At 40.5% G+C, this 13,575-nt stretch overlaps 1 protein-coding gene across 5 annotated transcripts in view; it reads right to left on the bottom strand.

The window, feature by feature from the left end:
- stard13b (StAR-related lipid transfer (START) domain containing 13b) overlaps nt 1-13,575 on the bottom strand; it is a 111,358-nt gene that overhangs the window by 27,056 nt on the left and 70,727 nt on the right. Inside the window, exon 1 of one of the 5 annotated variants that reach the window (XM_036149661.1) lies at nt 7,131-7,391. The exons of the other annotated variants lie outside the window; for them this stretch is intronic. Coding sequence (XP_036005554.1) covers nt 7,131-7,293 — 163 coding nt within the window. The 5' untranslated portion in view covers nt 7,294-7,391. Of the gene's footprint in view, nt 1-7,130; nt 7,392-13,575 lie in introns of those variants that run through there. 5 annotated transcript variants of the gene reach the window in all.

Here is a 13,575-nt window from a genome sequence, read left to right as displayed (position 1 = left end):
CACAAATCAAACAGCTCGTGCTCAGAAGATCTTAAGTATAGAAAAAAAAACAACTATAATTTACAAATCACTTTTCATGTGAGACCACGGGTTTGTTAAATGCAGAATATGGAGGGAACAATCAAAGGCAAACTTTCAGGAAAAAAAAAAAAAAAACTCCTCTGTCGAGTCGGGTCCTGCAGAGTTTCATTAGGTCCTCCTTCTTCTCATTTGGAAGGTTTCCCAGAGGGGTCTAAAGTGGAGTTTCCTCCTTCCTTTGGAAGGGCCTCAGAGAGTCAGAGGGTACAGAGGGGGCTAACATTAGAACAAGTGCCCCAACCGTGAGAATGCCTTCTCAGGACCTCCATAATTAAGGCAAGGAGCCATCCCGACGGATGCTGGTCCTAATTAACAACATGAAAGAGCAGCCGGACGGCATCAGGAGCCTTGCAGCACTCATGCAACAAGCCGGTAAGCTGCAGCAGAGAGGACAGTGCGGACACCATGACATTTTGTGTATGAGGAAGTAAGGGTGCGGCCCAGTGATGATTCCTCTTGATACACACAGCATCTTAAGAGTAAAAGCATCATAAGAGTTAAAATGGGGAACTCCAACACAGCGATGGCCGTGTGAACCGACAGAAAAACGCAGGAACTGAATGAATGCAGCCTCCAGCCTTGTTTCTAAAGGCAATGGAGCTTTTCCACCACAGGAGGGCAGCCAACTGTTGAAATTCATCATGCATTTGCTTGCCATTTAAGGGTACATTTTTATTCTTATTCAAAACTTAAATTTATATATATTTTTTTTAACTATATTGTCTTTACATCACTAGAAATCCCTTTCAACATGTATCTAGATAGGAAGAAAGGGGAAGGAAAGCAAGCGACGCACTTATCTTGGTTTGATCTTACTTTTTCAGTCACAAATAACGTAGATGTTAGCATGTAGTTTGTAATCAGTTGGTGCAAGGCAAAGATGTGTGAAATTCTGTCATGTGCCAAATGCTGGGAAAGTACTGTACAGTTAAGTACTGTATGTTTCCGAGTTAATGTGTGACTTTGAGTTCCTGTTACAGTGCAGCAGAGGCATTTCTGAAATATGCACTTTGTAAATGATTAGCTGTGCACATGTGGCAGCTGTCAGGACAAACGGCTCTGTATGCAGACCCTAATCTCAGCCTGCAACAAGTACGAAGCTGGACTCTCCAGAGAATATTTCTGGATGTGACCTTCCAAAGAAGTGGGTTGGGGAAAGCTTGGTCCTGACTGCTAGAGGATTCCTAAATCATTTCCTCATGCGTTGGTAGGGCTTAAACGTAGAAACTAAAGCCCAACCACTCAAATGCACTGTTTAAAGTATTAATAAAAAATTTAGCACAAAGAATATAGCTGAGTTTTCGCTGGTCTTGCCCAAATGCAAGCCTGAATCGTTCCGTCTTTTGCCTGTCAAGGACGGTTGACTTTGGACATAAAATTTCACAATAAGTAAATGCAAATGTTGATAACATCAGCATGCCAAGAAACATTGTTTAATTCTGATGCAGCACGTAGGAGATGCAGTCTCTCACAACCGTCTTCAATTGAATTATGCCGCTTCGTTTCAATTTTTTATCAAATGTAGGGCCAGACGATAATTCAATAACAATAATGTGGTGAAATGGGGGAAAAACCGTCAATAAAAAGTGATATGGAACAGTTTTTATTCCTTTTGCATTCTACCCTGTGATGTAGATTAAAACTCCAGTCATTAAATACTCCCAACCAATCACAGACGCAGACACAGGAACGCTCCGCCCCTAAGCTCTGCCCCTTTCAAAGAATTCGGAGAGCCTGTGTTTTTTTTTTTTTTTACTTTTTTAAAAAACTTTCAGTTTTGGTATAAGTTGGTTGAATCAAGGGTTGAGATTGAATTTTGTCTTTCTGTGTTCAATAGCCTATCTAAATATAGGTCATCATCTTTCTAATTTTTTGAGAATTATCAATATCGACCAGTATGATTTCTATTTTATCAACATGCTTTTTTTTCCTATATCGTCCAGGCCTAATCAAAAGCAAACATGTTTGACTAAAAGCACCACTCCCAATAACTGGTTCCCTCTGACTAAAGGTTTACCAGTTCATTTAAAAAGCTTTTCCGTGAAACATTGATTAAATTCCAACACAGAGCATCAGTTCAAAGCAGCATTTTCCTGCAGCGCACAGTTCCAAAGCACAACAGCTAAGCACATTAATGTTATTAGGATGAATTCAAATTTTATTCTTGAAACCCTGACATTGGGATGCATAAAAAAAAGGCCAACCTTTGTTCATGCTCTTCATGGAAATGTTTTTACGAAAATGGTGGAATCACTAGATTTTTTTTAACAACTATAGTTAAAAATGTCCTTTCAGTAAGGACAATACAGGCTGATTGACACCTGATCTAAAATAGTTATCCCCATGAGCAACGGGCTCATTGCCTTACACGTTTATCTTCAAACCTCGGTTTGAATGAAGAGGCAGATAATTGTGTCTCACACTTAGCTGATGAAATGTAGCCCATGCTGCAGCGAAGAGTTGATGAATAATGCAATCTAGATAAGAGAGGAGTGATGAGAGGCGAGAGGACAGAGTCTAACTATTCTTTACTTTGAAGAGCCCCTTTAAGATTGCAGCCCCTCTCCAACGGAGAGAACAATGCAGACTCACTTTCAGCTGAATTTTCTAACAGCTGCAAATATTAGTCAAAGGACAGAGAGTACAGCTACTGGACCAAATAGGGAGGAGTGCTGCTGTCTTCTCAATTCTTCCGAAGATCGAGCACTTTATCCTGTTCAGACAATTCTATACGCAGGTTTTCCTTCTCAATTCAGCGTTTGAAAAACTTTCAAATACTTGTATTCACCTTACAGTCACTGAGTGACAATAGTGATTCATGCAGAACGATTTGCTGTTGGCCTTTGTGCTGTTCTCACCAGGGAATAGATTGAAATCAACTAAATCAAGGGGTCTTCCACCCTGGGCCTCGGAACCCACTGTCCTGCATGTTTTAGACGTGTCTCTGCTCCACCACAACTGAATTAAGTGATTGTATGCCTTCCTCAGCAGCCGTCAAACGCTTCAGAGACCTGTTAATCATCCATTTATTTGAGTCAGGTGTGTGGAGGTAGGGGAAAGAAAAACTCCCTAAAACATACAGGACAGTGGGTTCGGATTTCCAGGGCTGAAGACCCCTGAACTAAATGTACAATAAATGATCCAGACACAAAGGATGTATGGCAGGGGTCACCAACATGGGGCCCGCGGGCACCAATTAGCCCCCGAGGACCACATGTGGTGCCCACGAGTCTGCATCTAAAACTTTCTTTAATTCCATTACTCTTCCTGTTTATTCACACTTGCATTTATATACATTTAAAAATGACAATATCTATAACAAAGCATGAAATGTGCGTTTATTTGACATGACGTTAAGGTGAGCTCTGACTCTTCTCGTTCAAAGGTCAGTACTGGTAGGCCTTTGTGTGACACAACAGCAGTGAAGTAGCTCTCAGTTTCATAAAGGTCAGTGACCCCTGATGTATGGTGATTGGCGGAACAAATGAACACAGCATCAGAACAAGGCTCGGAGTCTACTTTTGGATTCCAAAATTTCAATCCTGCATTCATGTGTTGCCATTTTGTTCCTTCCATCTACCATTTTTATGTAATTGTTGATTTATCTTAAGTATCTTTGATTAATTGTGTCGATAAAATATGTACAAATATTACATGCAGTTTCATTGATTTGTATAGTTTTTCTAAAGATCTGATATCACACCCTATTTCCATTGAAGATTGAAGATCTGATTCCCATTTGAGACAGCAAAGTGTAAGAAAACACGATGAATCCTGATGACACAACTCCCTGCATGTAGATGGTATTTATTTCAGTCATATGACCACAGTTTCTTAAAAGTAGACAATGGATAGATTATGAAAAATTAACTTGAATAATCAGTTTGAAAGCTGGTCCCAAATATCAACAGATGCATGGATGTTATGAAACGCTCTGTGGTGACTTCTTTTTTCTACTCGAAAAGCCGGTTATGAAACAAAACTACAAAAGGTATACAGAGAGGCAAAAGAGGGAAGTGACTGGAACCCCAATGACAAACCCAAAAAGAGTTGTAGATAAAAAGAAAAACAAAAAAAAACAGCAATAAATGGAGGCATTACAGCTGAATTAAAAAACATACACAACGGACAAACTAAAGCAAATTATTATTTAGGGCACAGTGTGAGACACAAGGCTTTACCCCGTGATTGCATAAACTATGACATAATATCTATTTCCATAATGCAGGTAGAGTCACTTAAATGGAGACACGAGGCACACAGTTACCCTTGTCATTTGGCAAAGGATAAATTGTAAATGGGTACAACTTCACAGGAAATAGTTTTCCAGCCATAGAAGGACAAAGTTTGACGCCGACTGTTAGCATCAAGGTTAAACTGTCTTAAAAAGAGCGGGCATGGTATTAGGGCTTCATGTCCGAGACACAACCTCTCAGCGAGGAGAACCACCAAACGCAGTCAGAGGTCGAGCTTTTAGTCACGCTGTGGTTTTCAGCTCTGCTTCGGGTTTCCACCAATATACTGATGAAGTTTCCAGAGCTTTTTTGTTTTTTTCTCCTCTCTTTTTTTCTTGGCAAAGCTGGAACACTTGGAAACGCTCATAACGGTCTGTGAATCATTCAACTGCCGGGTTTCCATTGTGGTCCAGTATATTCTGTAGGAAAACAACCTGTCCAACGTAATTAATTTAGTGGGCTATTGCAGTTATTTTCAGTAATTATCAGTGTCTCCAAGAACAAAAATATGCTCTGGGGTTTTGAACGTGTACGTCCTTATCCAGTTTCAAAACTATGTACAAAAAGATGAAAAAAGTCCTTTTCACCTTAGGATGGGCTGAAAAACGAGACGCTAAAGCACGAAAATGGAGAAAGCTGAAACCACGCAGCAGCACCTCTCCAAAATACCAACGTATGGAATGCTCCTCGGAAATATGAAGAATATTTTCAGGAAAGAGACACATTCCTTCAAAGTGGGGGCAGACATCTTTACTTGCATAACAGTCCAACAATGTCTGTATGTCTGTGTAAATTTACTAGTCTATCCGCTGCTCAAGATGCTGAGACGCTGGATTGATTTTTCTTTTTGACCATAGCACGAGAGGGCTCTGGTGTCAAACGGCTTTGTTCATCTTAGCCAAATGACTAAGATGAACAGGCATCCCTAGACAGTATGTGAGTAATTTCACACATCACCATGGTCCCCATTCACTTAAGGCCTACACTGTCAACAGGCTCATGGAGCAGGAATGCAGGAGTCAACTCAATGGCACAATCACAATTCTGATCGTCACCAATACGTCTTAATATTTACAGACAGCAAGCAAAATGTTGCATTTTATGTAGGATTTCCAATAAAACAACTGCCAATACCAGACAAGGAGATTGGTAAAAAAATAAAAATAAAAATCGCAGCTGGTACACTAAAATATCAATCTTTTAGTCTTGGTCAGGGTTAAAAATTTTCACAGTACGATCATTTTGAGTAAGAATAAGAAAGTGGGCTTTAGATTCTCCAGCTAGCTGGTTGCACAGAGCATCTTTAATCATCACATCCGCTCTTCATCACCAATATGGGCCTGTGACTACCCAGCTTGGCAACTCTGTGGTGTAAACAGCGTTGAGTTTACTTCAACACATCCACGGTGTCTTAGTCCTTTCAGAAAACACAACGAGATGGCAAAAGGTTGCCTAAAGTCTGGCTTTGTTTTTGTTTTTTTGTTTGTTTTGTTTTTTTAAAGGTAAGGGATAGGTGCCTTTGGTTTCCATGTCATTATTGGCAATGTTTTTCGTAATCGGAATCATTTCCAACCAGCTTGCCCACGATTAGTGTTTTTTGTTTCAGTAAAACAAAGACATGTACAAAAAATTTAAATTCAATATTAGTTGATGTCAGAAAGAACTCCTACAAGCACGCAACAGTGACAGCCAACATTCAAAAACAGCAATTGTTGAAAAATTCCTCTTTGACAGAAGAATCCTAAACCACCCTTTAAGTTTAGATATTTTTCTTCGCGTCAGAGAGGAGCCAAATTGCATCTTTGTGTTGCCGGACGAAAAACATCTGTAATCTTACAAACACAGGCCAGAGATTACATATCTCCTCTCTCACCATCAGTTTAAGTCGATTTATTTCAAAATAAACCAAACGCAGAGTGTTCACACAGCTTCAGGGCATCTTCGGAAATATGCACAACAAAAACATATCTTCCACTGGGATCAAAGGTGCAGTTTCCCCCCCAAGTCCTCTGTGGTGATAGACAAAACCTTACCCACACAGTTTGTTATCCTATCTGGCTGCTGTCACTCCTCTGATTCAGCATCAAGGTGGTGGCACCCGCAGGAAGAACCAAGGCATGAGACAGTTTGTACTCCTTATTGTTTAGCCATGCCCAACCCCTCTTGGTCTCAAGGAGTTTATACTCATCCAAGGTTTAACTTCACAACAAGATGTTAGAGTTTTGAAGAAAGCTACGCTCAAGCTCAAGCTCTGCAACACAACTTTTGTGACTACACTCCTGGCTCCAAGCAGCTGTGCACAACTAGGCTGCAGGGTTGTAAAACCGTCAAGCAAGACATTCATTGATATCTCTTGTTTACACTTTGGGTGCAGTGCTCCTTGCGTGGTTATTTCCCAAGGCTTATCATGTATTACTATTTGTTATACTCAGTCAATACTACTCATTTACTAAGGCGTCACCCTTGACTACCAATTGGCTCAAGGTTATATCTGCCTTCTTTTATGTTAACGCACACAAACGCACTCTGTTCACAGTGTGTGTGTTTTGCCTTAAATTATGATTCTTATCAAATAGTTCCCCTTTCTGTAGATGAATACAGACACAGAAAAGACTAAGTGACATTTGACAAATATGGTCAGTCACAATCCGACCCATGCGGATCTGTTTACATTGAGTTTTGAGCATTCGTTGAAGCTTTATAAGAGTTAATTTAAACAGAAAACCCAACAGGGCCTAAAAGAAACCCCTGCTTCCAGTGTAAACAGTGAAGCAGTGAGCTGAGCTGTCATTTGTTTTCCAGAGACGCATCTCCTACCTCCAGCAATCCTCTTCACTAGTTGGTGCCTGGCAATGATCCTGCCCAGCCTGTAGCCAGAGCGCCTGCGGCAATGATCCATTCTAAGGTAGATATCCTTTGTTTCGGGGGTCATGCTGCTCAGGCAGTCACTGCCTGTGGACTCTGGGAGCTCTCGAAACATAGCTGTAGTCTACCCCGAACCAGCCCCTGAGCAGTGCCTGATGCACACTCACCCACACACAACAGAAAACTTCACATACATGCGCAATAAGCCTAAAGAGAGCTGTGAGGGATGGCTCAGTGGCACCCAGGGAGGAGGAGTGGCAGTGCTTTAAAAGGCCACGTGACCACGGGGAGGCCAATCGCAAGGAAGCAGGGAAAGTACGGCCCACCTTTCTGAGCTGAATCCAGTGTCTGTCTGAGGGCTTCGACAGCCTCCCCCTGCTCTGGAGGGAAATATAAATACCACTGGAATGCCTATGAACTGAGTAAGGGAGAAGTAATGGATGATGTAGGGTGTGGGAGGGCTTACAATAATAGTGGCTCTGGGACTTGCCCTGCGCTAGAACAGCTTCAGTGCTGTCGCAGGTGGCGCCGGTGCCAAGTTTACTGGGTGAGAGTGAGACTTTCGAGAAAACCAAAAGAAACGGGAGGAAAAGAGTAGCTGTTCTCTTGGTTTAGGGAAGGTTCCCCTCTGAACCCCCTGCCCCCACCACACTAGTATTTCCACTGACAGTAGCAGGAAGTTCTCACAGTGGGTCGCCTTGAAGTGTCAGCCAGTCAGTTGGGGAAAATGATTCAGCCTGAGTACATGCGTGACCTTCATCTTTACTTATGGAAGCTCGTTCGTTCACAAAATGTTTCACTCTCATTCTTCACTGCATACCCAATATCATGGAATAATGACTGTACACTCACGAAATGTCAATTTGATGTTTGCCAGTTTTGTAAAGAAACAAAGAAGCTATTTAAGGTCAAATAAATTATTTAAATTTAATCCTTATAAAAGCAGCAAAATAGAAAACCATCCTACAGAACCAATGTATGTTTATCTCTAATTTCCCATGCATGTGCACTACACTGGCTGGTTAAAAAAAAATCAGGGTAGAGGACAGTGATATTATTGCTAAAAAAAAAAAAAACGTCTGCACATAAACAGCATTGCTTTTCAAAGATATCGTGATAAATCACTCTTCGGTGTTGCCGGATCCACGTGTAATTTTTGAAGAAATGCTTGGAACATGTGGTCAGCACGTGGGCATTTGTAACATTGTACTCTAACCTGGACTTTAGACACAAGAGACTCCAAGCATTCAAGTTGTCAGACATTATAATTAGTTTTCCTTTAAGATTATTGACCTTTATAATTCAGGAAAATACTGAAATGCAGCGGTTTCAGTAAAGGGGAAGATAATAATTTGTTTACAAGCGTGACATGAAAGTCAAAAGAGACAAACGGTTTAAACGCAGATGCAAAACAATGGTAGCCCTTATCTGATACTCACTATCCGTTTTGAGTTTTCACATTGTTTTAAATAAATCATTTAACTTTGTATTACTAGAGAAATACTTCTAAAAGCCATGATTGAGCATGATTGAATGTAAGTTTGAATAAAGCATATACTCTTATTTAAAAAGTACAACATGCTTAGCTTGGCTTGAGACAATAACCTTCCCACGTCGAAACTGAAATCAATTCTGTATCCAACGGGCCACTCTCCTTATGACTGCTCGAGCCTCAGCATACAAGGCTGCCTGTTTAGTAGCAGGACGGCGCCATACATGTGAAAAGAGCACAAACGGGCAAGCCACCAAGTTAAACACAGCCTCTGTCTGTTCCTCCTGCCTGGCTGGCAAAATCCACCCTAGCTTAGGCTCACAAAGACCACAATTCAGAAGCACACTTCAGAGCCGGCTGCACGTTTTCATAAACGTCCCCGCCGTTTAATGGCCCTCTCCTCGTGCCTGGAGCGGAGCCGTATTAATAGGAGGCTGTTGCGCCTAAAAGAAGCCAGTGATGCTGGGAGCCGGTTCTGATGATTTCATCCGGCGGTGACTCATGTTTTACTCACAAGTACCTGTATTCAGTCATGAGGTAAAAAAAAAGGTCCGTTTAAGGCATCAGATCCAAAAATAAGAGGCAGTGTGTCCGTGACAACGTAAGCGGCATCAACCAGTCTCTGTTTTGGACTTCCTTCCTCGTCTAGACGATGATATTTACCAAGTGTGCCACATGTATCATATTACGGCATCATCATGAATGAGATTAATGTTTGACATTGTCTCTGTCTGCATTTAGATGGCTCGACTGGGATTCCGAAAGAGCTAAAAAAACTCTCCGCTGTGCTCAAAGATGCCCTTGTGTTTAACTCCGGACTGCATGGCACATAGTGACGGCTGTGGTCTGTCCTCGGAGAGGGAGCGGTGTGACTAGGGCCCTTATCAAACATGTTGCAGCACGCCTCCGTCTGGGTCTCAGAGCTAAATTGCCATACAACATGGCAGCAGGAATCTAGCCTTGCACTGCAGACACACAAATACATACCAAGGCTTTGTGAACAACCGGCAGGCCTGACAAAGGCGTTCTGATTACTCATCACGACCACAGTTAAAAATGCTACTGAGGGAAAACAGAGATGAAAGAAAGGGAGACGTTTCTTGAATCAAAACCAGGAAGAACTAAATGTAAGGAAAATATTTTCGTCGATATTAATACCTTGTACTGAATGCGGTTATTTAACGCAAGTCAGCCTTGTGAAAATGCCCAGCTTATAGTGCTCCAGCTTCAGCCAGATGTGATTACAGAGGAGGAAACTCGTGTTCATCCCGAAGCCCACGTGTGGCAGCAAAGGCAGCTGTGATGTGGTTGGATCCCCCAGCAGACACATGTAATCTGCTCTGGACAGTCATGGTTCCACTCTGGCGGGCTTTGCAGTGGTTAAATCTTAAGAATAACCCCAGTGTGATACAACATTTCCAAACTCCTGAGACATCAAATGTCTGAATTCAGAGCGCAAACCACATTGGGTATCAGACTTTAATAAAAAAAAAATACTTTTTAGTCATGATGCTGTTCTCTAAATTAACTTCAATTCAATTTTATTTATACAGCACCAGTTCACAACACATGTAACCTCAAGGCACTTTACAAAGTCAGTTAATGGTAATAAAGTTTTCTATCTAAGGAAACCCAGCCGATTGCATAGACTCACAGACTTGCAGCGCTCACTCCTCCTGAAAGGGCATAACAGTGGAGAGGCGCTTGTATTTTGTTTTCCACAGGAACATCCTTCAACGCAGTAAAAAATACTCAAAATTCTGACTTTTGGCGCAAAGATCCACAAATATGCCCACCTTACACTCTTTCTGCTTAAGTCTAATGAAAATGGCTCCATTGTGACATTAGATTTGGCTGAAATAATCCTTTATCCCTCAGGTGTTGTTGAAGAAACTAGCCTGATATGTTTTTTTAATATATAATTTATGTGTTTAACAGCTTCTCTAACTAGAAACATAAACATTAGATTTGGAAAAAAAAAAGAACAATCATTTTTTCTTAAAGTTAGACTACTGCAACTATCTGGTCCAAAACCACAAGCTAAAATACACACAGAGACCTCAAGGTTGTTGATATCGTGAACAAAGGTAAAACAAAATAATGACAGTAGTATAGTTTATGAAATGTGACGTCTTTGTTTCTGTAAAAACCTAAAATGTGCTTGGGTCAGCTATTATGATCAGTTTATACCATCGTATTTCAAAACTGCAACGGGTTTCATTCTATTTTCTCAAGTCTTTTAATGAGATACCAGAGAAAGTGCTGGAGTCACCAGAGTTATACGTGTGGAGCAATTAGAAGCACAACGCTGCCCCTCTCCCACCTGTTACTGAGCACTGCTGCTAAGCTTAGCAGCCATGCAACCAGGGGATTCACACCAGTCTGTTATGCTTGCGTGACCATTTAAGGAGCAAATCTGCAGAAGCATAAAATTCTTGATGTTCTTGAAAACTAAATTTGAAAGGTGCATTTTTTTTTTTTAAAATGTTTACCTAAGTCTATGTATCAAAATCTAAATAGCTATAAATATAGGGTGTATACTGTATTACATTAACTGTCATAGTATGCTATCTTACTTTACTAGCAATTTAAATAAACACTAAAAATGCATTTGCCTTAAACATACTAACATATTTTTTGCTTCATAAAAATAAATGACAGAAATCCCAACCTATGTGATTTGAATAAGTTGGTGCAGCTTCAGTATTAATGCCATGATAGTCCCTAAATGTGTGTGGGCGATGGCTGATGCCCACATGAAAGCCAAAGTGTTACGTTATGAAACAAGTATTTTACAAGATCCCCTGTAATAGGTGAAATGTTTATGATGTAGTCTTATGTCAGTGTAAAGAGACAGCGCAAATCTGTCACTTTCATAATGCAATTAGTTTTGGCACAAACGTCTTTTAATCACAAACACGTCACCTTCAACACACTGTCATATTTGCTCTTTTCTTAATGACTCTTAAGACAATCACAGTTTAAACTAAAATGTCTAAATAGCGTTTTCTCTTTGTCATTCAGCATCTCAAGCTGCTTTTAGTGCCTTGGCAGACAGCTTTTATGGAGCACCCCTCTCAGACTCTCTGAGACAGCAGCCATCCATCAGTCCACAGTTATAAATAGGTCATCTGCTGTGATGTGACACACATGAAATTCTTACTTGATTGGCCAAATTCATCTCCAATGAGCCGGAAACTTGCTGTCAATGGTGTAAATGTGATCCAAATTCCATGCACATCTAGCTTCTCCATCAGATTTCACTAACAGCTGCTTTGCAGAAGAAGTCGTTAGCCCTTTGCCTGTAGTACTGGATTAGTTTCGCATGTCAATGCACTGTGAACCAACCAATAACAATACAAAAAATGTTAAATTATGCCACCCTGGAAATGTAAAAAACAAAGAGAGATCTTCTCTGAGTTCGTAAAAAATTGTATTATAGATGTGCCCTTGTTGCATTTACTGGGTATATTTACAGCTCAGTGTTACAGGGAGTCTTATATCATTCACTTTTAATACACAGATATAAAAGGATCGAAGATTAATGTGTTTACTACACCCCCAGCATCTCAGCTCTCAGTTGCTTTACCAGCGAGGTCCCTTAACAGCCAGCACCACAGCGCCAAGCAAACGTCAGACTTCACACAAAACACACAGGCTGGTGGGAAAGTTAGAGCAGGCTAAACAAATACAGCCCACCAGCGAGTTCTTATATCACATAAAACATCTGGTCTCCATTAGTATGACTTCAGCCTTCCTGATGAAGACCGAGCATTTCTTTTTGGACTTCATGTGACTTTCCCACATGAGGTGCAGTGCTGGTGTGGTCATTTCACTGCATCTAGTGGTAAAGCTTTGCAACTGCACAAAAGACCAGGACATCGGCCTTGTACCATCACTGGCGGCATTAGCCTTTTAGTATCTTACCTCCTAACCATAATTCTGAGCAGATCAGGTGAAAACTCTATTATAAATTTAAATTAATGTGTTTGAAGATACATAGAGTTGATGTTGGGTGTGTTGGGGGACATATAATATTGTTGAGCAATGCTTTGCAGGCTTGTCTTCCTGATAAACAGCTGTGTGCACATGCCAAATGCCTATTGTTCATTTCATTAGAATCATATTTCTAGGAAACAGTCTGGGTTGGTTTATTTGCAGTCAGGTATCTATCTTTATATCTATAAATAAACAGCAGCTGAAGGTTAATGTGCTCTCTGTGATAACCCAGGGAGACAATGAGAAACATGTTATTTACTGTTGCAATGTACCGAGAGAAAAAAAAGTACATATTGAAAACTAAAAAAACGTTTGACAAGCTATAAGATTTTAACGAGAGAAAATTAATAAATGGATAAGTCTCATCACGAGATAAAACAGAGTTAGTAGTGTTGCTAAATCTGTTTTATGAACAGAAAGACAATTTTACACCACCGTTATTAATGACAGATTAATATTGCTCATTTTCAATTAGTGTAGGCTTGCTTTGGGTTCTATGCTGTAAATGTTTGAAATGACTCGTCACCGCCCCCTTGCGGCCAGAGTGGGTTCATTATCCTTTGTATCGGTGAAATTGACACAAAGCAGCCCGGGCAGGGTTTTCTTTTCTGTAAATAACGTTAGGTTTTTTGTTAAGCATTTTAAGTACAAATAAATAAAAAAAAAAAAAACTCTACCTAATATATTTCAATATTTCTCAAAACCACAACAAATGCAATTTTAAACCATGTAGCAGAACAGTAGCATGTACTATTACATGCTTAATGACCTGCGTTTGTGCTGGTAACTGAAAAATCACATGTCAACCTTCAGGAACAACAGGACAACAAAATAAAACCAAACAAAGAAAAAGTAGCAGCAAGGAGGCTGTAGGAAACCGTTTCACAGACGAATATGACTGGATCA

This window comes from Fundulus heteroclitus, chromosome 18, assembly GCF_011125445.2.
Source record: "Fundulus heteroclitus isolate FHET01 chromosome 18, MU-UCD_Fhet_4.1, whole genome shotgun sequence".
Classification (NCBI taxonomy): domain Eukaryota; kingdom Metazoa; phylum Chordata; class Actinopteri; order Cyprinodontiformes; family Fundulidae; genus Fundulus; species Fundulus heteroclitus.
Note: the sequence above shows the minus strand (reverse complement) of the source record. Positions and strands in the feature narration are given on the sequence as shown.